Source organism: Zeus faber, assembly GCF_960531495.2.
Source record: "Zeus faber genome assembly, chromosome: 1".
Classification (NCBI taxonomy): domain Eukaryota; kingdom Metazoa; phylum Chordata; class Actinopteri; order Zeiformes; family Zeidae; genus Zeus; species Zeus faber.
Genome location: NC_137193.1, coordinates 1668992 through 1694999, shown reverse-complemented (window position 1 = coordinate 1694999; position 26008 = coordinate 1668992). Strand labels below are relative to the sequence as shown.

General features: G+C 45.1%; 1 protein-coding gene across 1 annotated transcript; it reads right to left on the bottom strand.

The window, feature by feature from the left end:
• Window positions 1-1469: 1469 nt before the first annotated feature.
• On the bottom strand, window positions 1470-10184 carry LOC307243886 (uncharacterized protein). Its single transcript, XM_080018856.1, has 3 exons — window positions 9488-10184; window positions 5644-6018; window positions 1470-2707 (listed from the first exon to the last, which is right to left on the bottom strand). The coding sequence occupies exons 1-3, from the start codon at window positions 9918-9920 to the stop codon at window positions 2364-2366; spliced, it is 1152 nt and encodes a 383-aa protein (XP_079874982.1). The 5' UTR covers window positions 9921-10184; the 3' UTR covers window positions 1470-2363.
• Between the last annotated feature and the right edge of the window lie 15824 nt (window positions 10185-26008).

Genomic DNA, 26008 nt, shown 5'->3' with positions numbered 1-26008 from the left:
CTCCCAGGGCAACTGTACCTAGCATTCTCTGCAACGCAGCACCCCATCTGTGCGAAGGTATAACCAGGGCTTGAGGCGTGTTCGGGGCCATCGGGGAGTATAGTATTGGGGGTCTCCGGCAATAGGAGCGGAGCCTCTAAGGGCAAGAGTCTCCTGACATAGAACAAGTAACTGTAGCTTTGTAAATACAATTCTACTATTGAGGTGTAGCGTACCCCACAGGACCCTCACTCTTGCTGAATTGGTTTAAGAGGACAAAGGGGGCACCTCCTGGGCTAGGGTTATATACAGCTATGCTGCTCCATCCGAATTGGCTGAACAGAGTAGATGAATACATTTCAGTACTTCCGCATACGTGATTGGAGATATACCAATAGGAGCATAGCTAAGGGGCAGAGGCTCCCGACAGAGAACTGGAAGTTTGCTTTTATTTCCATCTGAATTAAGAGGGAACACAACTCATATACAACATTTTAGAGGGCTTTAATTCTGAAAAATGTCACCAAGTCAGAATTTCCTGAAATTGATGATGCAGCTACAAAAGACAGAAGAACTGTTACATGATGTTATGGTCATAGTACATATACCTCAATTCGAGGAGGATTAATTCATAGAGCCAGCACGCTGTTCAAGTGTGAAAACAGCTTCTTGCTTCAACCAACTTCTGCGTCAAAGTCAACGTGAGTAACATTCAGTAATTTGTGTGATTTAGATTTACACATATCGATAGCGGTAGCTATTTCGACGGCGAGCACATGCAAGACCCATGCATTTAGACTTTTTTTTTTTTTACTGTTAATGATGCAGATCAGTCACTTCCCACTATCACGAGGCATAGTGCAGCAAAAACAACTGATAATGCCTTAAGTTACATCCTTTGGGGGACGTGAAAATAAAAATGTGTTTGTTATTCCCGTCCTGAAAGTGGATCTGACGTGGGAGCGGAGGCTGCAACGGAAGCTGCTCCACAGAAGAGCCCTGCAGGGAGACCCGTCTCAAAGTGCTCTGTCGTCGGTTCAACGGCGTAGGCTCTGGCAAAGACAGTAGCTTGGAAGGTACCAAAAAAGCCCAATGTGCAGTAACAACCATGTGAATGTTTCAATACATCCATACAATGTATAACCGCATTATATTCACGCAGACCATGGTATGTACTTTTTGGAGCTTCCACGGAATGTGCATAGTATTAAGCTTATTGAATAATATACAGTATATATTTAAGTCGGCAATAGTGTAGATCATACTATAGAATATACTGTGGTATCTTGTCGAGGATAATGGATGGCCAAATTGCAAATGTATTTTTTTAAATAATAATTTTCATAATTGTCAATAATTAATAAGTTGTTTGGAAGGCCATGACAAGTAGTCACAGACTTATCCACCTGATCAGAGACTGTAAGCTGTTGATTCTCAGCTGGACTTGGTTGCTATAGTGAACTGGTAAATGAGCCCAGTGAGTGGCAGTGGTGAGTCTAGGGAGGAGAGCTTGATGCATGTCAGGGGTACTCCGCCCGACCAAGCCCGTTATCACACTCACAGTAGGGGGGGTACGGGCCATCCGTGGCTGTTTAGGGCTGCAGGCAGTAAAGACGGACAGTATATGGAGAGGAAGGGGGGGTGTTCCTGTGAGCTGTCAGCCGTTCCTTTGTTCCAGTGCTAGACTGCCGATTCGCCCACTGGCTCCCGCTGTATACGAGCCGGATCGGACCAGCGCCACAAGCCTCGACCCCGGGGAAGGGTCTTGACCACCCAGTTACGTTCAAAAGGAAAACACAAAAGTGTTTTGTGTTCACTCCGGTTTTCACTGTCCTTGTCCAATTCAGTGGTTAGGTGTAGGATTTGAATACGACGGCCCATCCACGGTAACAGGGGGAAGGTCAGCTGATACACAGCCTAGTTTAATCAGCCGTACTTTCTAGAGGTGGGCGATCATGTGGTCAGAGATGGACAAAAATACATTGAAATTTATCTAGATACAAAATAAAAATACATGATTAAATGCATCAAAATAAATAACATATTACTTGGGTGAGCAAATGTTTTTAATTAAAATACATGTCATTTGTATTTTTAAAATACTAGAAAACAAAGTAACCTGCCACTAACTTTTATGTCACTGAGGGAATCGAGCCGCAAACACGTGTCTTGCATAAAGAACATTTACAAAAAACATTTGAACTTTTCCTTTTTTATTTAAAAGCACATTAATATGAATTCAGTCATTAAAAAAGACAGCCAACTGGACCTGATGACTGCTGATGAATGGGGGCTGTGTAACTGAGGGAATCATGCAAACCCAAAACAAGTGTCTTGCATAAAAAAAAATATTATCCATAAAACCTTTAACCTTTTCCCTTCTCTTAAAATGAAGGGAGGAGCTGCTCTGCACCACCTGGTTCTAAAGCAGCAGCTGGATCTTCTGGATCTACGTCAATTTCTATTTCTACTTCTTGTGTTTCCATCTGTTGAGTTGAGGTGCTGGCTACAGCTTCTGCCTCTCTCTCCTCCTCAGTTTGGCGCTGATGAAGCTGGGACCACTGAGCGCACTCTTCATCGTGTTCAGTCTTCACGGGGAACTCCTCCTCTTCCTCTTTAATGTGCGGGGGCCCCGGCTCCTCCTGGCCCAGACCGGGGCCCCGCTCCTGCTGCTCAGGGGGAAGCTCCTCTTTACAGACAGAGAGCTGCTGGAGCTCTGGAGGCAACGCTGCCATATCCAAATAAGAGAACCATGAAAATCACACATAACCATTGGTGTTATTCAGGACATATACAGTTCTTATTCTGAATAATATGAATGAATAGATGTATAAGAACCAGCACTAGTAGTATTAGTGGCCTTCTTTCTTGGCTGAAAACTACAGTAATCTGGGGGAGGAAAAAAAAACTAAAAAAAAAACAACATTTTATAAAAGTTTTGAGAGTATGAATTCTGATGTGGATTTACAGAAATTAACTTGTGTCACGATCGTGGCGCTGCCCCTTGCGGCCGCCTGCGCAGGCGCTCCATGTCGACTATGCACATTTTTGTATTTTTTTCCGTTTTTTTAATCATAATTTCCGCCAAAAAAGCATCGGCGGTGATCTCCTACGGCTGCGATGCACTCCTGGATATAAAAAATGCGTGAAAGAACAACTTGGGGACTTTTTATCCACGGATCCAGAGTAGCCGCCGGAGATTTTACGCGCCAACGCTCTCAACATCAACAGCAACAACAATGGAGCCGCTGTTCCAAGCACAGTGGTAAATAAGGCGGTATTCGGGTCAGAATGAGGACGCAACCTTACCGTCCACCTCTGCAAAGCATCCTTTTTGTCCATGTTCAGTCCCTGGAGAACAAGATGGATGAACTTTGAGCGAGGATTAAATTCCAACGGGACACGAGAAACTGGTGCGTCCTCTGCCTGACGAAGACACCAAGAGTCTCGCTCCTTCTTGCCAAACCTGCAACAGCTTCCCCCGGGAATTCAGCTTGGTCATCATCACAGCCGTTATATTCCACCGCAACCAAACACCGACACAGCACTGTCGAACCTATTTGATGTGTTGTGCGGATTTCAGAATGAACATCCCGATGCGGCTGTGGTGGTGGCTGGGAACTTTAACAAGGCAAACCTTAAAAAGGTTCTGCCTAATTTCAATCACACGTGTGCCACCAGCGGAGATAGAACTTTGGACCATTGCTACACACCTTACAAGAACGGATACAAGACCGTCTCGCTCCGTGCTTCCTGGAAATCAGTTCACACAACGATTTCGCCGGTTCCTGTTTACAAGCCGTGCATCGCGCGTGAACCGGTACTGAGGACCTGTGCAAACCAGCTAGCCCCAGTGTTCACTAGGATATTCAATGACTCCCTGACCAAGTTGGTGGACTGAACACTCCACTGTGTGCCTGATCCTGGACTTCCTCTCAGCCCAGCCCCAGGTGGTTAGCGTGGGGAGGCACATGTCCAGCTCTGTCACACAGGATCCCCCCCGGGGCTGCGTCCTAAGTCCCTACTGTTCTCCCTGTACACACGACTGTGTGGACAGGTCCAGCTCCAACACCATCATCAAGTTTGCTGACAACACCGTAATGGTGGCCTGATCACCGACGGCGATGAGAAGGCCTACCGCGAGGAGGTCACTCTGGTGCCAGGACAACAGCCTACACCTGAACGTCAGCAAAACTAAGGAGCTGATTGTGGACTTTAGGAGAGGATCACAATCGAGGACGCACGCGCCCTTGGTGATTAATGGGACTTCTGTTGACAGGGTGAGCAGCTTCAAGTACCTGGGAGTCCACACCACAGAGGACTTAACATGGACTTTACAAACAGACACTCTGGTGAGGAAGGCGAGGCAGCGTCTTTTCCACCTCAGGCAGCTGAGGAAACTCAGGGTCTTGGTGAGGATCCTCAAGTCCTTCTACTGTGGAGCGGTAGAGAGCATCCTGACAGGCAACATCACTGCCTGCTTTGGGAACTGTACTGCTCAGGACAGGCGGGCCCTGCAGAGGGTGGTGCGTTCAGCTGAACTTACCACTGGAACTACCCTCCCCCTTTGCAGGAGTTATACACCAGGAGGTGTAGTAGCAGAGTTGCAGGATCATGAAGGATCCTCACCACCCCAACAACGGACTGTTCCAGCTGCTGCGGTCAGGCAAGCGCCTCCGCAGTCACACAGCGAGGACAGAGAGACTGAGATGGAGTTTCTTCATCAAGGCCTAAGAACTGTCAACGCTGAACTCATCGGGGGTCTTGAGACAAACACATAGGCCCCACTGTCTTACTGTACTGTATGTAGCATACTGTACTGCATACTGTATCACTGTTCTGGGTTACTGCATACTGTTCTGTTGGGTTTTACCATATTGCTGTGTAGTACTGTTGTATACTGTGCTGTATATCTCCACACACACACTACCTGACTTTATTCACATGCCACTTTAATGCACATATCTGGATATACATAATAGCCTATCCCATACATACAAAAGTCTATTCCCTTTATTTCTATTTTGTACCCCCACTCTGCATTACCTTTGAGTTATTTAATTTTATTCTATATTATTCTATTTACTGACTGCATTAGGTTTTAGGAATCAGTTAGTTAGTCAAGTAGAAATTAGGTAGCTACTGTGTTCAGTCTAGAACATAATGTGCAAAATCACCGGGTGCGTTGCATTACATTTCACTGCATATATGTATGAAAGTATGTATACGTATGTGACGAATAAAGCTCTTGAATCTTGAAACAGAAGCGTAAAAATTGGATTAAATTGACTTGAATGACTATGATATCAGAACTCATTTTCATGTTTCTTGTAAATCTTAGTGTAAAAAAAAAGTGTCTCACTCACTCCAATATCAGGGTGGCTCAGAGAAGTGCAATTTGTTACTTAATACGTGCTAATAAATCCCCAAAAATTGTCGGGAGGCGTGTCTGTGTAGTAACTCATTTGAATAAATAAACACTCCCAAATGTGTCATGCTGCCAGTGACATTTACATATAAAAATAAAAAGCATATGTATCAATAATCGTATTCTGATATGAACTCCGGACAATGTCTGAGAATCAGGTCCGGACATGGTCTGCAGTTGCCCTTTCACACACGTAGCACACAACAGGAGATTGTCCGTGTCAGACGCGTTCTCACCTTGTGGAAATACTGTGGTTGGTTGGAGGTCGGTGAAAGTAGGGCCCTGCCTCTGGTCACGGGGGTCGCAGGGGTCTTGACTAGAGGAGGTGTGTGCTGAGCCAGGGTATGGAGGCTGCGTGGCAGGCATCCGCTGGACCATTTGTCGGAACACAGAAGTAATCTCCTGAAGAACGGCCATCTCCTGCGCCTTCTCTGCCCGCGCCTCTCTCCGTACCCGCTCCTCGTACTCCCGCTGCTCCAACAACCGAAGCCGCTCTCGCTCGTTGAAGTCCTTGTCCATCTCACTGAACAGGTCCCTCATGTCTGCAGATAGCCTTTCCGAGCGCGTCTGGTTCCTCCTCCTCTTCTTAGGCGAAGAACGACACGACGATTCTAACAATAGCAAGAGGAAGGACATTAGTTTAACAGTAGTTACAAAGACAGCTATCATCGTTAGCCATTATGCATTACCTCTGTTGTGCTCTGTATCAAGTATCCAGGCTACAGGAATAATTAAAAGCAATCAAGGGTAAAATAAAATCTTACCACAGATTCAAATTACGGAGGGGATTGGGGGGAGTCTGACTCCCTTAAGTTCGACGTAGACCCCCCCCAAAGAGGTAAAAACAACAGATCGGGGGCGGGGTCGAAATATTTATTTATCCATACCTGTAATGGTAAATATTTCAATACAGTTCCCATATTCATGCCTGGAAGAATCTTGTAATACAATTTCAGACACCCCTAAAATGGACCATACCGATCCCTAATATGACGTTGGTACTTATTGTAACGCAGTGTGTGTATGACTGTGGGGGAAGGGAGGAGACGGGGGTTCAAGTTCATCGGTGGGTTGTTATAATGTAATGTAATATAATTGCTCTGGTTGGAGGGGAGATTATCAGGATAATTGTGGGTAATTAGCCCAGATGTCTAGGGACGGGTTCCCGGTGGAGAGTGCAGGAGAGGAGACAGGGAAGGAGGCGAGCCCCGGAAGCGAGAGAAAGATCTGCTGAAGAGTTGGTTATAAATTGCAATAAAAAGGGACACGGCCATCCCAGCTCTCATTTCCCTACTGAGCAACTTAACCTGTGACGGATTGGCCATCTGGCAATTGGGCAAATGCCAGAAGGGCCACCCTAGTATGGGCCGCAGACTGCGCAGCCCCTTGGCAAGTTGGCAGGACCGTAACATGTTTTAACATAATCATTTGTTTGAGTCACCTTTAAAGCATTGCCATACCTTCAGTCTGTGCACATATATACACACAGACGTGGACAAATGTGTTGTTACCCTTACAACTCATTGAAACAATGCTCCTGAACAATTCCTCTTGAAAAGTGATAATATTAAAAGCAATTTTCTCATGTATACCTGCATGCCTTTGGTATTTCATTGAGTAAAGCAAAGAAACTGTGAAAAGAGATCAATTATTGCAAAAGAGATCAATTATGTTCTAAAATGGCCTGGACAAAAATGATGGGACCCTTACCTAAAACTTTGTTGCACAACATTTAGAGTTAATCACTGCAATCAAGCGATTTCTGTAGCACTCAATGAGACTTGTGCACCTGTCAACAGTGTGTGTGTGTGTGTGTGTATGTATATATATATATATATATATATATATATATATATATATATATAGATAGAGTTGTATCATGGTTGATAAACTGCCTCAAAAAATTTGAGTCATGGCTCAGATAAAACCATTCAATTAACTAAATCATTTTGAAAAGTTGTGTTGAATGAGTACTTGTTTTATTTGGACGCTCACGTTACAACACAGCCGCGCACGTGGATGGCCTCCAGATGTATGCCGGGTAATACACATTGCGTCACAAAAAAAAACAAAAAACTGTACGCCACCCTCAATAACTTGTCAACAGTTTCTGACTCTTGCCGCCACCGTCGCCACTGCCGAGCGCCCATTCTCCAAACTACAAGGAATTAAAAAAAAGATCGGAGGAGGCACAGCGGGACAGCACGGACTGAGGGGATCGGCCATGTCATGGATGGAAAATGAGCGGGTGAAGAAGTTGGACTGGGGGGGGGGGGCACTGTGCATGACCTCACGGGGCGGAAGGCTCGCCGAGCGCCCGGCAAATAGCGGGGAGTACACGATGAAGCGGCGGCTGCCGTGGCAGTTTCTCAGACACCTCTTGCACGTACGCATTATAGCGCTATTTTGAACTACGTCTTCCTTTCCGTAAATAGGCGCCTTCCCCCCCTTGCAGGAGCTATACACCAGGAGGTGTAGTAGCAGAGCCCGTAGGATCATGAAGGATCCTCATCACCCCAACAACGGACTGTTTCAGCTGCTGCGGTCAGGCAAGCGCCTCCGCAGTCACACAGCGAGAACAGAGAGACTGAGACGGAGTTTTTTCCCTCAAGCCATTAGAACTGTCAACGCTGACCTCACCAGGGGTCCTAACTGAGCCATGCACTAGGCTCCACTACCTACTGTACTGTATGTAGCATACTGTACCACATACTGTATCACTGTTCAGGGTTGTTCGTGATGCCGTATTGCTGCGCCGTACTGTTGTATACTGTGCTGTATTATCCCAAACACTACCTCACACTATTCACATTCACATGCCACTTTAATTCACATGCCACTTTAAATGCACATATCTGTATATACATAGGCATATTCCTTCTATCTTTTCCATCTTATTTCAATTTATTTTTATTGTATTTTATTCTATATATTTTTATCTTATTCTATAAGTATTCCACTTACTGTATTACGTTTTAGGAGTCAGTCGGTCTATTAGAAAGGAATTTTCTACTTTTTATTTTATTTTTTATTTTTTCCTAGGACATATTGTGTGCTATCACCGGGTGCGTTGCATTACATTTCACTGCATATATGTATGAAAGTATGTATATGTATGTGACAAATAAAAAATCTTGAATCTTGAAATAACGACATTGCCCTGATGAGCCGTTACAGACAGCACACAAATCGGCGCAAAAAACGACCCAGAACGCAGGAAGTGACGTGTTTGATGCTCAGAATTCCCCGCGGGGGCGAACCCCCCCGGCATAGATGCACTCCGCCCCGATGTTCTGACGAAGCCTACGCCACCGCTGACGTAAGGATCAGTCATCTGACCTGGGCATAGGGTCCCAAAGGTGATGGAACCGTCCGGAAGCCGCCCCCCCCCCCCCTAAGTTGCCCCTGGGATCACTGCCGCTCGACTCTCACGGTTCCATCTTCGTGATTCTCCATCTCAAGCTCTTAACGTTTACATTTGGGTGGGGTTGGCTTTGTAAATAGGGCTCCTCCACAGTGCCCTGTGCTGCTACAACGTCCAGTTTTTAGTTTCCGTTCTAGGATTATTTTCTTGTTTTAATTTGATGTGCATGCACTGCCACCTCTTGCCCGTATTTGTAACTCGACTCTTACTTTTTTTTTTTGTCTTCGACTCTTACTTTATTTAAATTGTTTTATTTCCTCCTCATCTTTTCCTTGTTATTTGATCTGTTTATGCCACTACGCAGTTGTTGCCTGTCATGCCCCAAGAATTTCATTGTACTGAATGACCTTGTGTTGTACTGTACACTTGACTAATCAAACACTTTGAGCTTCTGTTTACCTGGCTCCGCGCCTTAAACCACCAAGACTTAACTTTCTTAACAGTTTAAAGTAAATAGTGAAATATTGCCGTTTCAGATGTTATTCCAGATCTTGGACTTTTTATTTACTTTCTCCAGGGCTTAACGGGAAGCCAGTACTGCGCATGCGCGACCTCCAGTGCCCTGCACCCCTCGATCCGCACCTTGTTGAACGTAGTGCGTGCGAACACAAAAGAGCGGGGACAACCGTGTTTCCCACAATAACAACGGTTCTTACCTGAACTTAAGCCAGAATCGTTGACGGACACATCAGTCTGAGGGACCGGGGTCCGCTCCTCGGCGTCGCTGTGCGGCGTCTCGGGGCAACTGGAGGCGGAAAGCGGCTCCGGGCTCCCCGAAGCGGAGGCCGTGCCCGCGACCGCGTGGCCCGGGCCCCATATGGCCTCGCACAGGCCGAAGTAGCACCAGGCCCCGCGGCGGGTTCCACCGCGGCCGTTGAGCTCGGCGACCTGGTGGTACTGCCGCTTCAGCGTCTTCAGCTTGCTGTTCACCTGCGCCTTGGCCCGGACCACGCCGCGCTCACGGAGCCGCTTCGTGATCTGGTCGTAAACCACCGAGTCGCGTACGGTTCCCTTCATCTGACGGACGATTTGGGCGTCGGCCCTCACCGACAGGAGCTCCCGGATCTCGTCGTCCCTCCAGTTGAACATCGTCGCGGTGTGTTGTGGCGCCCGGGCCTCCACCTCCACCTCCACCTCCACCCTCGGGTGTTTTTCTATCGTATTCTTCCGGTTTGGCGCCAGTCGCACGATGCAGACGCCATCAACGCGCGACACACTGGACCAGGGAGGCGGCTGGGTGAGAAGTCCGGTCCAACTGACATTCGGACATGTGCGTTCTCACATACAGCTCCTCCGGGTAATGTCCATATTCCCCGGAGTTCAGGGCCGCGGTGCATCCGTTATCTACTCCCTCCTGGCTCCTTGCCTGTGACGGGTATGTCAACCAGGCGGGTCAGCCGTGTGCGCGACGTCATCAACACGCGCCTCCTGCGGCTAGCGGCTAGGTAGCTTAGCGGCTAGGTAGCTTAGCTGCTCCGGACCCACCAGAGAGGATGCAGAGGGCGGAGGCGCTGAGGGCGATGCTCCAGCGGCCAGTGCGGCCAGATGCGGAGCACATGTGGGGCTTGATGGAAGAAACGCTTTCAGGACACGAGGAGGAAGTTTGTCGCTTAAAAAGAGAAAAGATGGAGCTGAGCAAGTTAGTGAACGCTGCTTGGAGTCCTCAGGTGGTGCTGCACACTGCAGGTCTGGAGCCTCCACACCCACCTGTTTAACACCACCTCCTTATATGATCTGTGCCTCACATCACCCTCCAGGGATAATTTTTTTTTAATTTTACCCTGTGCTGTCAGCATGCGGGGCATACAACACAGAGTATTTGTCCCATTGCATCTAGGACAGAGTTAGTTGCAGGTGGAGTTCAACTCCTCCACCTGCAATGCAACTCTTTATTCATTCATTAATCATCATCAACAACTGCTGCAATGACTCTGTCCTGTGGACGAGCTGTAGAACGACAAGAACCACCACCAACCCCCCTCTTAGGAGAACTATTAACCACGTTTGGGTCTATAAACAACTGATCACTACTCCAAGAGGGAGAATCACCAATTAAATGTAGAAACAAACATTTACACAAAAATATAAACATTGGTTGACAACATGTAGATTCAAGATTCAAGATTTTTATTTGTCACATACATATACATACTTTCATACATATATGCAGTGAAATGTAATGCAACGCACCCAGTGATAGCACACAATACGTCCTAGGAAAAAATAAATAAAAGTAGAAAATTCCTTTCTAATAGACCGACTAACTGACTCCTAAAACGTAATACAGTAAGTTGAATACTTATAGAATAAGATAAAAATATATAGAATAAAATACAATAAAAAATAAATTGAAATAAAATGGAATAGATAGAGGGAATATGCCTATGTATATACAGATATGTGCATTTAAAGTGGCATGTGAATGTGAATAGTGTGAGGTAGTGTTTGGGATAATACAGCACAGTATACAACAGTACGGCGCAGCAATACGGCATCACGAACAACCCTGAACAGTGATACAGTATGCGGTACAGTATGCTACATACAGTACAGTAGGTAGTGGAGCCTAGTGCATGGCTCAGTTAGGACCCCTGGTGAGGTCAGCATTGACAGTTCTGATGGCTTGAGGGAAGAAACTCCGTCTCAGTCTCTGTTCTCGCTGTGTGACTGCGGAGGCGCTTGCCTGACCGCAGCAGCTGAAACAGTCCGTTGTTGGGGTGATGAGGATCCTTCATGATCCTGCGGGCTCTGCTACTACACCCCCTGGTGTATAGAAAAACAGTGAATTAAGTCCAGGAAAACTGGAACTACAACTGGTCACGTGGCCTCTTCCTGTCATAGTTATGGCAGCAAATGAGGGAGAAAAGGAGAGGGATACAAACAGGAGGGTGCTGGGGTGCACTCCAAGCAGGTGTGTGTGCGTGTGCGTGCGTGTGATGTCCACCATGACTTATCCCCGTTGGTACTGGTGTAGAAGGTCGGTATTATGTTGCGGCGCCTTCAAGCAGCGGAAAGGGCCCCGAAGCCCCCCGAACTCCGCAGCCTTGCAGACACCCTACTTCTGCAGGAAAGCAGCCCCGAGCACCCTGCCCTGCGGCCACAGAAGACCCCTGGACCCCCAGAGAAGCTAGAGGGCCGCAGAGCAACCTCCACGCCATAACCCAGTCCCAGGGAGCACGAGGAGACCCCGCACCACAGGGGCGCATACTACCAACCCCCAGGTACAGGCCCAAGACACAGCCTCAGGCACATAACCCGGCCGCGGGCGCCAGGCACAAACCGCAGACCTGGATACCGGCACCAACACGACAGACCGACACCCCGCCCGAGCCGCCCGCCCCACGGGCGAGCCGGCAGTGCTCCCGTGCCCACCCACGCCGCGGGCAAGGGGGAGGCCCGCCTTACCGCAGCCGACCAGACACCCCACCCGGCGTGAGCGCCAAGTGCTCATGCACGTAGCAGTGTGTGCTCAGTGCGTGGCACCTCAACGTGCGCCAGAGGACAGGTAGCCCTTGGAAAAACAAGGTGATTTAATAGTTTAAATTATATCAGATTGAGATTTATATAGGAAGACCAAGAGTGAATCTGTGAAATAATGGAGTCCCACAGTTCAAATTACCTCTGCTATGTCTGACACTGGAAATTAATTCTTTGTCATAAGGATTAAGATTAAGACTTTGTTGTATCGTGTCTTTCTGGGGTGCATTAGGGCAGGATGAAAACTGTTTGCAGGCGAAACTTCGAGCCAGAAGGCGTCAATTATTTTTATTTATTTATTTTTTAATTTTATGCTCTTGGCAGAGAGGTGAAAGATCTGAATTCTATCATCAAATTAATCAATGAAGAAGACCAATACTCATATATGCCAGGCCTTAAATGCCAAATCAAATTTTGATGGTGGAAAGAGATGATTGAATGTTAACAAAGAGAAAGCAAGTTGTTTTTTTGTGAAACCAGTGGCGTGTGGCAGGAGGTCTTGACCTTGTTGGAGCGCAGGAAAGTGTTTCAAATAGTTTGTGTCCGGGGTGGGGGGGGGGTCAGCCACAATATTACCTGCACGCCTCAAGGTCCTGGAGGCGTACAGGTCCTGGAGACGACAGGTCCTGGAGAGATGGCAGATTGCAGCCAATCACCTTCTCAGCAGAGCGAATGACACGCTGCAGTCTGCCCTTGTCCTAGGGTGGTTGCAGCAGCGTAGCAGATGGCGATGGAGGAGGTGAGAACGGACTCAGTGATGGAGGTGTAGAAGTGCACCACCATCGTCTCTGGCAGGTTGAACTTCCTCAGCTGCCGCAGGAAGTACGTCTTCTGCTGGGCTTTCTTGACGATGAAGCTGATGTTCAGCTCCCACTTGAGGTCCTGGGAGAACACTTACAATAAAGAAGGATCAGATTCTGAATAGGCTTGGGCCGATTGACGATTAAATCGGCAATCGAAGAACACCGATAACGGATGATTTCTTTTTTTTTTTTTTTTTAATCCGCCAGGAAAAATCCTGTCGAACATGGGAATGGTATAATTGCGTGTTTGATCATAGTCCATGTTTAACAAAGCGGTGTACAGGTGCTCCTCACTCAACGACCGAGTTCCCTTCCTAGGACCAGATAGTTAAGCGAATTGGTCGATAAGCAAGGACCCGTGTTATTTCACGGTAAGGGGGTGTGGCTGGTATATATAGTGTATATAGTATATATAGTGTATGTAGTGTGTATATATAGTGTATATAGTGTTATTTCACAGTAAGGTGGCGTGGCGATTGCCAACGCTAGTGTAGTGAGTACTGACAGTGGGGAACAAGGCTGAGAACATTGATGCGCGATGAGATGCTTGACACGGAGACACCGGGCGCGCTGCGGTATTTTACAGACTGGTCAGAGATCTGGTCGTAAGTCAGAACGGACGTTCAACAGGTAGGTCGTTAAGTGAGGAGTACCCGTATTCTATTTTAAGTTCAGAGTGGCAGAACTGCTTTACGGCATTCTTTTCTGCACGTGGGAGCGAGTGTAAACCACGGAGGAATCATGGTCTCATTGGGAATATCTGCTGCTTTACGGTATCTGCACATGGGAACGTAAACAAGCATGGATGCAGGAGGAAGGTGGTGCTTCGGGAAATAAAAATTGCTCATTGGATGGACCGTGGATTATTACAACATCTGCCCGTCTGCTGCTGCTGACTCGGTTCTGGACGAGTCACTCAGTAAAACCAGTTCGTTCCATTTGATTCAGGTGGTTTCATCACGATGAGTGAAGGAGGACTTCCAGTGAACGAGAGCGAGTAGTGTTGGCCATTTATTATTATTTTTATTATTATTAAATGTTTTTGCAATGATTGCAATTTATTTTGGAATGCAAGTACTAAAGAAAATAATAGAAAGGTATATTTGTACTTAAAAGTGACAGAGACTTGAATTTGAACTTTGAACTGGACATTTCCATGTTAGTTATATGTCGTGTCCAGTTACAGGTTGAATCACACTGAAACTTGGTGTTAGTTCCATATTATATTTTATTGGAACTCAGAGACCGTTTGATGTTGTATTATTGTTCCATATTGAATAATGAACAATTATAAACACAGTGTCAAAATCAGCGATCTCACTATTGGGGTAACTGAAAATTGCAGTATTTTTAAAATTACTCGTATTGGTAATCTGTATCAGACAGTACCCAAAAGTGAGTACTCGGTCTGAAAATGTGGTACGGGTTTATCCCGAGCAAACAACACTGCCTGTGCCCAATTAATTGGGGTGATGGCTGATACTTTTGAAAAAATCACATCTGTTCAAAATCGCGGGTTCAATGTAAGTTATTTGCCTTTCATTTTATTTATTTTAGTTTGTCAAGCACTGTAAGCATCAGCTCTTTTCAAGTAAATGTTTTAAACAATTGTGAATATCGTGGTGGTATATTGTGAAGTGTGCTGTGATTGAAATAAAGAAAAACATTTATCGGCACCTTTATTCCTGTTTACATAATGTATTTAGAAATTACCAATGTGTACGGGAAACTAAAAACTTAGTGTGTGTGTGTGTGTGTGTGTGTGTGTGTGTGTGTGTGTGTTTGAGATGTTTCCGCCTCTGCACGGGGTTGATCCACAATTTTTCTAGTGTATGAGATCAAAAACCTATAGTATTTATTTACTCAGTTGACTCATTTTGTTGTGTTTGATTGAAGATCATGAAGGACTTTTGCCAGAGTTTGTTTGTGTACATCCACTCTTTTCACTCAACATCTTAAGTGACTGGAGCCCTTTCAGACTTGTTGTAATCTGTTGTTTTTTCTCCCTCTTCTTCTTCTTCTTCTTCGAGAAGTGAAATCCCAGTCGGCCCGGACTCTGGGGTTTTCGTGTCCTGCTGCTTCACATCCCAGATCTCCCTTCATCAACACATCAAGAAGAATCACAGCGAGCTTAATGTCCAACAGCTGAGAAGTGGAGGGGTCGGAGCAGAGAGTCTCCTCCCCTCTGCAGCCTCTCAGCCAATAGGAACCTCTGGAACCGCCGGGAAACAGAAGGACACACCAGGAACTCACAGTTGTGACCTGTGTGGGAAAACCTTCAGGTGGCCAAGTCATCTCAAGGCGCATCAGACTATCCACACTGGAGAGAGAGCATTCCACTGTCAACATTGTGAAATGAGTTTCAGGAGAAAAAAGTTCTGGACAGGCACCAGCTGATTCACACAGGAGAGAAACCACATCACTGCCAGCAGTGTGGAAAGAGGTTCAATTCAAAGGCTAATCAGAACCGACATCAACGTGTCCACACGGGAGAGAAACTGTATCAGTGTCTGCAGTGTTAATACATTAACTGGGCTTAAAACACATCAGCGTCTTCATACGGGCAAGAAGCCCTACCAGTGTCTACAGTGTCAAAAGAGCTTTTATGTAAAAGATCAACTTAAATTACCTCAGTGTATGCACACAGGAGAGAAACCCTACCAGTGTGTACAGTGTAGGAAGCGTTATAATGTAAAACGTGATCTTGGTGTTCATCAGCGCATTCACATGGGATAAACCATATCACTGTGAGCTGTGTGGAAAGAGCTTTAATGCACAAAATACCTCAGATGACATCAGCGTATTCACACAGGAGCTAAACCGTAGCGTTTGAGTTTCAGCATTTCCTCCAGGACCATCTTACCATGTTTTGAACAACTAACTGCCTCTCCAAGAGGGGGATAATCACAAGTGAAACATAGAAACAAATGTTTTTGAGAAAAACAAACCAGAACGATCAAAAGTTCTTGTCACAATAGGAGCAATAAAGGAGAAGAAAAGAAAGCTAGTCAGGCAGCTGTTTAAGGGAGTGTGTGGCAGTGTGTGATTCATTCATGATAATAAGATGGCGGCCCTTCCCAGATTTTTGTAGCTGCTGTAGAATTTTGTACTCCGTTTAATATCAACTACTCTAAGACTTTTACTCAAATAGTATTCTAATGAGTGATTTCACTTTTACCATAGTTGGTTTTTAGTAAGATATTGCAATTTGATTCAAGGAAAAGGACTTGGATGTAAAAATCAGTACTTGAACCTTTGACTGTTGTAGATTTGTGTGGTATTGTTTGATGTGTCTGTTTTTCGGAATAGGTATGGAGGAATGAATATAATTTATGATAACAATTATGGGTGATTTTATACAATATCACTTACAAGATTTCATAATATCCATTTTTTCCAAACCCCCCTGTGGTGTGGGGGTGGTGTGGTTTAAGCAGCCACACCTGTCTTGGGTTTAGGTAATTGGGCCTAGGATCAGGGTGGCTGTACGCCTGTTGCCCGTTAGACCAATCAATGAGCACCAGGTAAAACCCCCATTCAGGTAAAACCCCCATCCCCAGACATCAGACTAGGTTTTGTACTGATGAAAATCATGCAGTGCCGTGCAACAGTTTTGTTGTTGCTTTTGCTTATTCACAGGCATGTTTATTCATATCATCTATCCATAATTACAAGAATCTCTGTCTGTGTGTCTGTCTGTATGTATTTATGTCCTTCGATTCTCTTGACAACCATTCTACCAACCAATGTACTTTGAGGACGAGGAGTGTCGAATTTGGTGCAATTTGGACACACGACACGCACAATATCGATAACCAGCAAACAGCCGCTCTGTGCAGCTGGGGTGATTTGTGACATCATCCAATTCCACTTAGCGGGGCGATTTGTGACATCATCCAATATTTGAAGCATAAGCTGCACGAGAGGGAGCGCTGTGGATGTCTAAGAAACACATACAGTATAAATGGGCAGCTCATATTCAGAAAAGGTCATTAAAATGTATACATTTTATTTGATTTATTTCACTGTATGATATAACGGAACTTATCATTCTCCTACTTCTTTGAAACAAACAAGCCTGTTTAGGTGAACTGCTATCTTACAACATGGAAAAAAATAAAATAAGACAATTGTTTGTCAAAAAGTAATGGAGTCAAAGAGGGATTGCACTTTGAAAGCTGTGTGTCGTGATCTCCGCCTTCTTCTACCTTCCCCTCCCTCTCCTTACCTGTCCCATTAGTCCAACTCCATTCACCTGCGCACATAGCTGTTCCAGATCTGTAATCTAACCCCTATATATGCCTCTCTCACCAGTCACCCTTTGCCAGATTGTCTTCGATGCTTGCACCAGACTCTCCAGCGTTCTCCGGACTGATTCCCTGCTACCGACTCTGCCTCGCTCCGACCACGTATCCTGCCTGCCACTCCGCCTGTCTTCTGCCTGCACTCCTCGTTATCGAACCTGCCTGTCCCCGACCACGTATCCTGCCTGCTCCCTGCCTGTCTTCCGTCTGCTCTACAAATAAAAGACATTACCAAACATCCCTGCCTGTTTTTGTGCTGCAATTGGGTCCTAACCACACCTGTTACACTGTGCACCTGTACGAAATATAAAATAAATGTAATACATTTTAATTCACAAGAAAAAAACTCTAAAATTATCAGAGATTAAAGTCAGATAACAGTTGCAATTCTTGGACCTATATATTGAAGACGCTGCAGTAGATTAATGTCAAATTATACTTTTGAATTGGATTTAGCACGGATTTGGCCCAAAATCATAATATAAGATTACAGACTTTGCTTATCTGATTTACTGTCTAAATGCAAAGTTCCTGAAGAACTTGTCAGAAGCTGTGGTGGCACTACATAACGCCAGTGCTGTAAAGATTTAACACATTGAGACTCATTGTTCAAAAACAGCTGTGTGTCAGTGCCCAGCAGTGTCACCTACGATGTGATCGCAACACCTGTGACCAACACACCCCCTTTCAATAAATGGTTGAAAGGTTTTTTCTAATGAGCGCACGCTGAGTTACTCGTTTCAGTGAAAGGAAATGGTATGACAGCAGTATCCATCAATTGAAGCATACGAGCTCCCACTTCAAGGGAATGCCACATTCATTGTAAGTTATTGAGGATAAATCGTGTTGGGGGAGGTTACAAAAATTGGAGGAGCGCTGTTATGGATTTCAATTTGAAACCAAGAAAGAAAGGCAAGGCAACTTTATTTATATAACACAATTCAAAAACAAGGGAAATTCAACTTTCTTCACATAAGCCATAAGAAACACTTTGTAAAATAGCAAATAACTAGAAAAGGTTACATTTCCTTTAAAAAATGTGTACGCTGTATTTATAACCAGTTTGAATAATAATTTTTTATAACGAGTTTGAATTGACAAAATGTGTGGGCATTTTCAAAACCCCAATTTCCAAAACTCTATAAACCAAACACTACGCCATTCATTCCAATGGAGCCAAAAAATCGTGAATAAAGTGATATTGGGAAAAAATAGATAAATGAGTCATATCAAAACTTTCAATAGAAGCGCACTATTCCTGAATATGATGAACATTTCAAAGTTTGAACGGCTCTGACAGCTTAAACAGTGCTAAGTAGTTGAAAATCAAAAATCAGGCGGGAAAAATTAAAAGAAGAATAAAGAAGTAAATAACATAATAGTAGTGTGACTTGCTGAAGCAGGCACACTAATAAAAACAGAAAAAAAGATCTAAAATCAGAGACAACAGGTTAGACCTAGCAGGGTGTGCCTATTTCAGAATGGCATCCTTCTTGCTATGGACTGCGTAGGATCGCCTTCATAGAGTTGGAAAAGCGAAAGGCGTGTGTGTGTGTGTGTTGAGCAATTGTGCTCTTAGATCACCACTGAACACATCACATCACACATCACTTCAACATCCCATACTGCAGCTTACACATATCAGGAAACAATGATTAACCTAATTTGTAATGAAAATCCCAAATTAGATGTGTTTGTTTTTGGTGTGAGTTTTGGCAAGTAAATATACAGTATATTTTATGCACGTCAGTGTTTAAGGCCAGTGTGTTGTCTATTCATGTCTCTATGTGTTTGTGTTTTTTCAAGTCCGCTTCCTGCAACCTGCATAGCCTCAGTTTGGAAACGACTTGTCTGATCCATTTGATCTGTCCATTCCGTACATATTGGCCAACATTTGAAACTTTGGCCCGCACTCCTTCAGGAAGCTGAAATCCGAATTTGAGTGGCTGGTGGCACTCTCTAGAGAGCTGAGGCTTCCAGCCAGTGACCCAGACCCCTCGTAGTTGTAGCTTCGTACAGTGTCGTGGGGGAAGCTGTCCTCCCCGCGGTCAACCTTGTCCTTCTTTTCCTGGATCTTCACGGCCATGTTGCTGTTGCAGGCAGGGTGCGGTAGGCGGTGCAGGCTGTGGGCTGGGTAGCGGAGCAGGGAGCTGTCATGGGTAGCCGAGGTCTGGGTGGAGAGGCCCTCTCTAGAAGAGAAAGAGAAGGACAGATGATCGGCAGAGGACCTAGAGGTGGGAAAAATGTAATGATCGGTTGGATGATTGGTGCTCATCACTAGATAAGGACATTGCTATAAGCAAAGTTGTGGTTATATTATTAACCCCCACAAAACAAGAAACCTGATTACATGTTGCACCAAGCCGCAAATATTTAAGTTGTATGTATTAAAAACCTTTTTTTTTAAATGTATGCTAAAAAAAATACTGTAGTCATGGAAAGATTAGAAGAACTCACTCTCCCTGCAGAAGCATGTCCAAAAACATGCCTAGGCAAAACACCAATAAAAAAGAGGAACATGCCCAAATCTGTCGAAATATGACAAGTATTCCAGGAACTGAGGAACATGCCCAAATATGTTGAAACATGACACAAGTACAGGTACTCCTCACTTAACAACAATCACTTAACAACAAAGTTCTGTTACTACAACCAGGTCATTAAGCGGATTGGTCGTTAAGCAAGGACCCGCATTAATTCACAGTTATGGGGCGTGGCGATTACGAACGTTGGTGTATTGAATACTGACAGACTGCGTGAACGAGACTGAGACTGAGAACAGTGATTCGCAATGAGATGCTTCACGCTGAGACACCGCGCACGCAGCGCCCAAGCTGCGTATTGTACGCAGCGTACAATACAGACTGGTCGGAGAGCTGGTCATAAGTCCGAACGGTCATTAAACGGATAGGTCATTAAGTGAGGAGTACCTGTATTTCTGGAACCGTGAAAAAACTCCCTAGAAACGATTAGTTCCTTAAGAATCACCCCACATGACTGTGATTGGTTCCTTACACTGACAGGGGCAGGGCATTAACGAGGAGGATGGAACCTTGCGTATATAAGGAAGACCTAAAGTATAGTTCTTCAGTCGGCCTTCGGAGCCTTACTCACTGTTTATTTCTGTACTTGACTCTCCGATACACAATAAACCTTTTTCGCATCTGACTCTGCTCGGTTCCAATGTTTGTTCTTCCAAGTTTTTGAGGGCAGAATAGACAGAAGCATCCAGAGATCACGACCTTTTACTGGCATGACGACTTTTTACTAGTAATTTCCTCCATCATTCATATACCTGCCAACTTCCATCTCTCCTCCATACTTCATATACCTGTCAACTTCCATCTCTCCTCCATCATTTATATAACTGTCAACTTCCATCTCTCCTCCATCCTCCCTGTCGTTGGCAACCAGCTGATCGTTGCTCATCTCTCCTCCATCCTTCTGGTCGTTCGCAACCAGCTGATTGTTGCTTATCTCTCCTCCATCCTCGCTGTTGTTGCCGACCAGCTGATTGTTGCTCATCTCTCCTCCATCCCCCCTGTTGTTGGCAACCAGCTGATCGTTGCTCATTTGTCCTCCATCCTGCCCGTTGTTGGCAACCAGCTGATTGTTGCCCATCTCTTCTCCATTCTGCCTGTTGTTGCTGACCAGCTGATTGTTGCTCATGTCTCCTCCATCCTCCCTGTTGTTGCTGACCAGCTGATCATTACTCATCTTTTTACCAATATCCTCGTTGTTGTGCTTCATCCTGGCCATGGACTTCTTGTAGCGCCTCCACTTCATGATCATCCCTGTGAATGGACAGAAGAGTGAGAGGAGAGATCAGAATCAGAATCAGAATCAGAAATACTTTAATAATCCCAGGGGGAAATTACTTTTGTTACAGCTCCAAATCTACATACAACATATTTACATACAACATATAATAATTACTAAGAAACATATTTATATATAAATATATATATAAACATATCTATATGTTATAAACATATCTATATAGAGTGTAAAATGTACAGTTAAAAATGTGCAAAAAGAAGAAGGTGCAGAAGTGGAAGTCCGTGTTTTGAGGTCAGGTTACAGAGAGGGGGTGTCTGACTCTCTGAGGGAGGCGTTGTAGAGGTTGATGACCACAGGCAGGAATGATTTCCTGTGGCGCTCTGTGGTGCATCTGGGTAAGAGGAGTCTTCTGCTGAAGGTGCTCCTCTGCTGGGCCAGTGTGTCGTAGAGAGGGTGTGAGACATTGTCCAAGATGAACTGAAGCCTGGACAGCATCCTCCTCCTGCCACAGTCGTCAGGGTGTCCAGCTCCAGGGTGTCTCCTGCGACATCACCGCCCTCCTGGTTAGTTTGTTTAGTCTGTTGTTGTCTGCGGCCCTCAGCCCACTGCCCCAGCATGTGACAGCCAAGACGATCGTACTGGCCACAACAGACTCATAGAACATCCTCAGCATCGTCCGGCAGATGTTAAAGGACCTCAGCCTCCGTAGGAAATATTAGAGTCGGCTTTGGCCCTTTTTGTAGACTGCCTCGGTGTCTCTGGTCCAGTCCAACTTGTTATTGAAGTACACCCCCAGGTACTTGTACTCCTCCACAGTGTCCACAGGGACCCCCTGGATGGAAACAGATCCTCAGATCCACTATGAGCTCCTTTGTCTTACTCACATTAAGCTGCAGATGGTTCAGCTCTACCCAGGTGACAAAGTTGCCCACAACAGTCCTGTATTCACTCTCATCACCTTTTTTAATACAGCCAACTATTGCTGAGTCATCAGAAAACTTATGAAGGTGGCAGGACTCAGTGCAATAGTTGAAGTCTGAGGTGAAGAGGGTGAAGAGGAAGGGAGAGAGGACAGTCCCCTGTGGGGCCCCTGTGTTGCTGACTACCCTGTCAGACACACAGTTCTGTAGGCGTACATACTGTGGTCTGCCCGTCAGGTCATCAACAATCCAGGACACGATGGGGGCCTCCACCTGCATCGCAGCCATCTTCTCACCCAGTAGAGCCGGACGGATGGTGTTGAAAGCACTGGAGAAATTAAAGAACATGACTCTCACAGTGCTCGACGGCTTGTCCAGATGAGTGTAGACTCTGTTCAGCAGGTAGATGATGCTGTCCTCAACTCCCAGGCGGGGCTGGTAGGCGAACTGCAGTGGATCAGTGAAAGGCCTGACCATAGGCCTTAGCTGCTCCAGTACGAGCCTCTCTAAGGTCTTCATGATGTGGGACGTCAGAGCCACCAGTCTGTAGTCCTGAGGGCCGCTGGGATGCGGCGTCTTCGGCACAGGAACGAGGCAGGACGTCTTCCACAGCACAGGGACCCTCTGGAGGTGCAGGCTCAGGCTGAAGACTTGGCTGAGTACTCCACACAGCTGGGGGACACAGGCTTTATGCACCCTGGGAAAAACGTCGTCATGGCCTGTAGCTTTGCCGGAGTGGAGTCTCGTCAGCTGTCTTCTCACCAGGTCAGGCGTGAAGGACACTGTAGAGGTGACAGTTGGGGGAGGGGTGGGGTCCTCAGATTGTGAAGGACATGGTGTAGAGCAGGGGGGAGGGGTGGAGTAGGTGGGTGCGAATTGAGGCGGTGAGGAGCAGACAAGGGGTCTGTAAGGAGGAGGAGTAGGGGAGATAGAGTGGCAGTACTTATTGAGCAGCCAGCAACAGAGACTTGTGGGGGATGGGCCGCAGTATCAAACCTATTGAAAAATAGGTTCAGTTCATTGGCCCGGTCCGCACGGCCCTCCAACCCCATGCCACCTGTCTTCTGGAACCCAGTGATGGTTCTCATGCCACTCCACACATCCCTCATGTTGTTTTGCTGGAGTTTTTTCTCCAGCTTCCTCCTATAACTGTCTTTTGTCTCATTGATTATAAGTTTGAGTACCCCCTGCACTCTCCTCACCTCATCACGGTTGCCATCTCTGAACGCCCTCTTCTTTTCATTCAGGATGGCCTTAATGTACTTAGTGATCCATGGTTTATTGAATATAGATATATATTTTATCATCGTCTCATCTTGACATTCATGCATCTGTACTGTATACTCTTATTATTACTTCATCTAAGATACAGAGCCGCTGAATTCTTCTGTATGTGCTCATAGACTTTGTAGTGGAGCTAGTCTTGAAAAACAAAATGTGTTTTCCCAATGTGGAGCACTTCAGGATCAATCAACTGTCTCCGTCAAAGGACAGGTCAGCAGTTATTATATATAACTATATATAATTATATATATTATATTGTATATAATTATTATATATAATAAGAGATTATCTATCACTTTAAAGTCTAGGTGCATTATGGCGACTGCAATAAACAGAGTTTAGCTCTTACATACTACATTTCCTGGTTTAAACTCACAACCATTTTTTACTTTTGGTTATTGGTTCTTTCCTGTTCCTTCTGAACATCTTCTGAACATCTGGAATTTTATTTGCTTGCAATTTCCTATAATTGTTGTTTCTAATGTTTGTTAATATCAATGTATATTGTGGGCAGAGGTCTTTCATTTGTTTTCTTAGCCATGACTGCTAAAAGCTTCAACATGGTTCTGTGTGACTTCTGTCTTCTTGGTAATCCGCGCAATGTTACAAACAGCAGTGCACACTGTAGGTCTGTGCTGTATACTGTACCGCATACTGTGTCACTGTTCTGGGTTGTTGGGTGTTACCGTATTGCTGCACCGTACTGTTGTATACTGTGCTGTATATCTCACAAACACTACCTCACTTTATTCACATGCCACTTTAATGCACATATCTGTATTTACATAAATAGCCTATCCCATATACATATGCCTATTCCCTTTATCTATTTTGTACCCCCACCCTGCATTACCCTTGAGTTTATTTTATTTTATTTTATTTTATTCCATATATTTTTATTTTATTCTCTAGTATTCGACTTACTGCATTACGTTTTAGGAATCAGTTAGTTAGTCAAGGAGAAATTCTTAGGTAGCTACTGTGTTCAGTCTAGGACATATTGTGTGTAAACACCGGGTGCGTTGCATTGACATTTCACTGCATATATGTATGAAACTATGTATATGTATGAAAGTATTTATATGTATGTGACAAATAAACCTCTTGAATCTTGAATCTTGAGGTCTGTGAGGGCTTTGTGCAACTTACACAGCATGGTGTCATTACACCTCTGTACACTGGGTGGCACGGCAATGAAAAAGGTACCTACGTAACTACCAACTTGCCCTGGCAGGGAACTCCATTCGTCATCCAACTTCAGCATCTGCTCGTTTGCGAATGAAGCGTGTGTGTGTGTGCGTGGGTATGTGTATAATGTTGTGTGACTGTCCATCTTCACTTACCCAGTATGACCGATAGACAGACCAGGACTATCAGCACGATGACACCAACTTTCTTCAAAATGACATCACGCTGCTTGTGCACCTTGATATTCACCTGTTGAATTTAGTCAGTTCAATAACACTGACAAATTTTGTTTGTAATATCACACAAAAACATTTTATTCTTCAATCCTGGAATCACATTTTAAGGAACTGGCTGGCTTAGTTTGCATATGTTTTGTTCCATTATGCTTGTCTAATCCAAACCTTGAGAAGCGCCCCTGTGTGAGCACAGTCTACAGCTGGGCAATGAGCTGCTCCTCTATAGCAGGTTGGGAATGATTTTCTCTTTTAAGGTTGCTTCAGTGCTATCAACCTTGAAAAGACTGTAATGATTGAACAGGGATGTGAAGAATATCTTGAAAGACTCTTCACTAGGGAGTCCACTTTGGATTTAGCAGAACAGCTATTCTTACCAATAAAAACTTACATACTAGGTCACACATATTATGTGTGGTTAGGCACATCTGTGAAGCTCTGTTGTGTCCCATGGACTAGAAAGAGTTGCTACATCAGCTGCAGTCCATTTACCATATCTAATACCAGCACTCCAATTTCTGTACTGAGAGGCCCCATTCCAGTGACATCACGTACGGTTTGATCTAGTTATGTCGGCAAACTACTCTCCATAATCATTGGTTTGCTGTTGAGGACAATGGGGCGATGACTGTTTCATGTCATTGTGAACAGACACGGCCATCTTCGCCTTGATTCCACTGTCCAGGACTAAGCCCATGACCACAGTGAAGATAATGGTTTAGCGCAGAGCATCATCTCTACCAATAGAAAAATGATATGGGCAGTCTCAAAATAGCAGAGAATTCGGTTACAACAAGGTTTCAACATTGTAAGTACTAGTCTGTTGAGAAGACACGTACTGGAAACTTCTTATTCTTAATGGGTGAGAACCAGTGTGCAGGCTTAGGGTTGTGGGATGCGGCCAAACCATCTTTTGAATGTTGCCCTGAGCCCTCCATTTGAGACAGAAATAACATTGACTTTACGTGTGTCTATATTCCAGTGTTAGCTCACCTGGGCGTTGGTGATGGCAATGTCTGCATTATCAGCAGGGATTTCCGGGTTGTTCTCCCACACATGCACAGTGAAACTATACCTGCTCCTCGTCTCATTGTCCAGGACCTTGAGTGGGTGGGTGGGGATTATAGAATGGGTTAACAACCATAACCCTCTAAAATCAGAACCACCGCACTGAATAAATGCTTAACT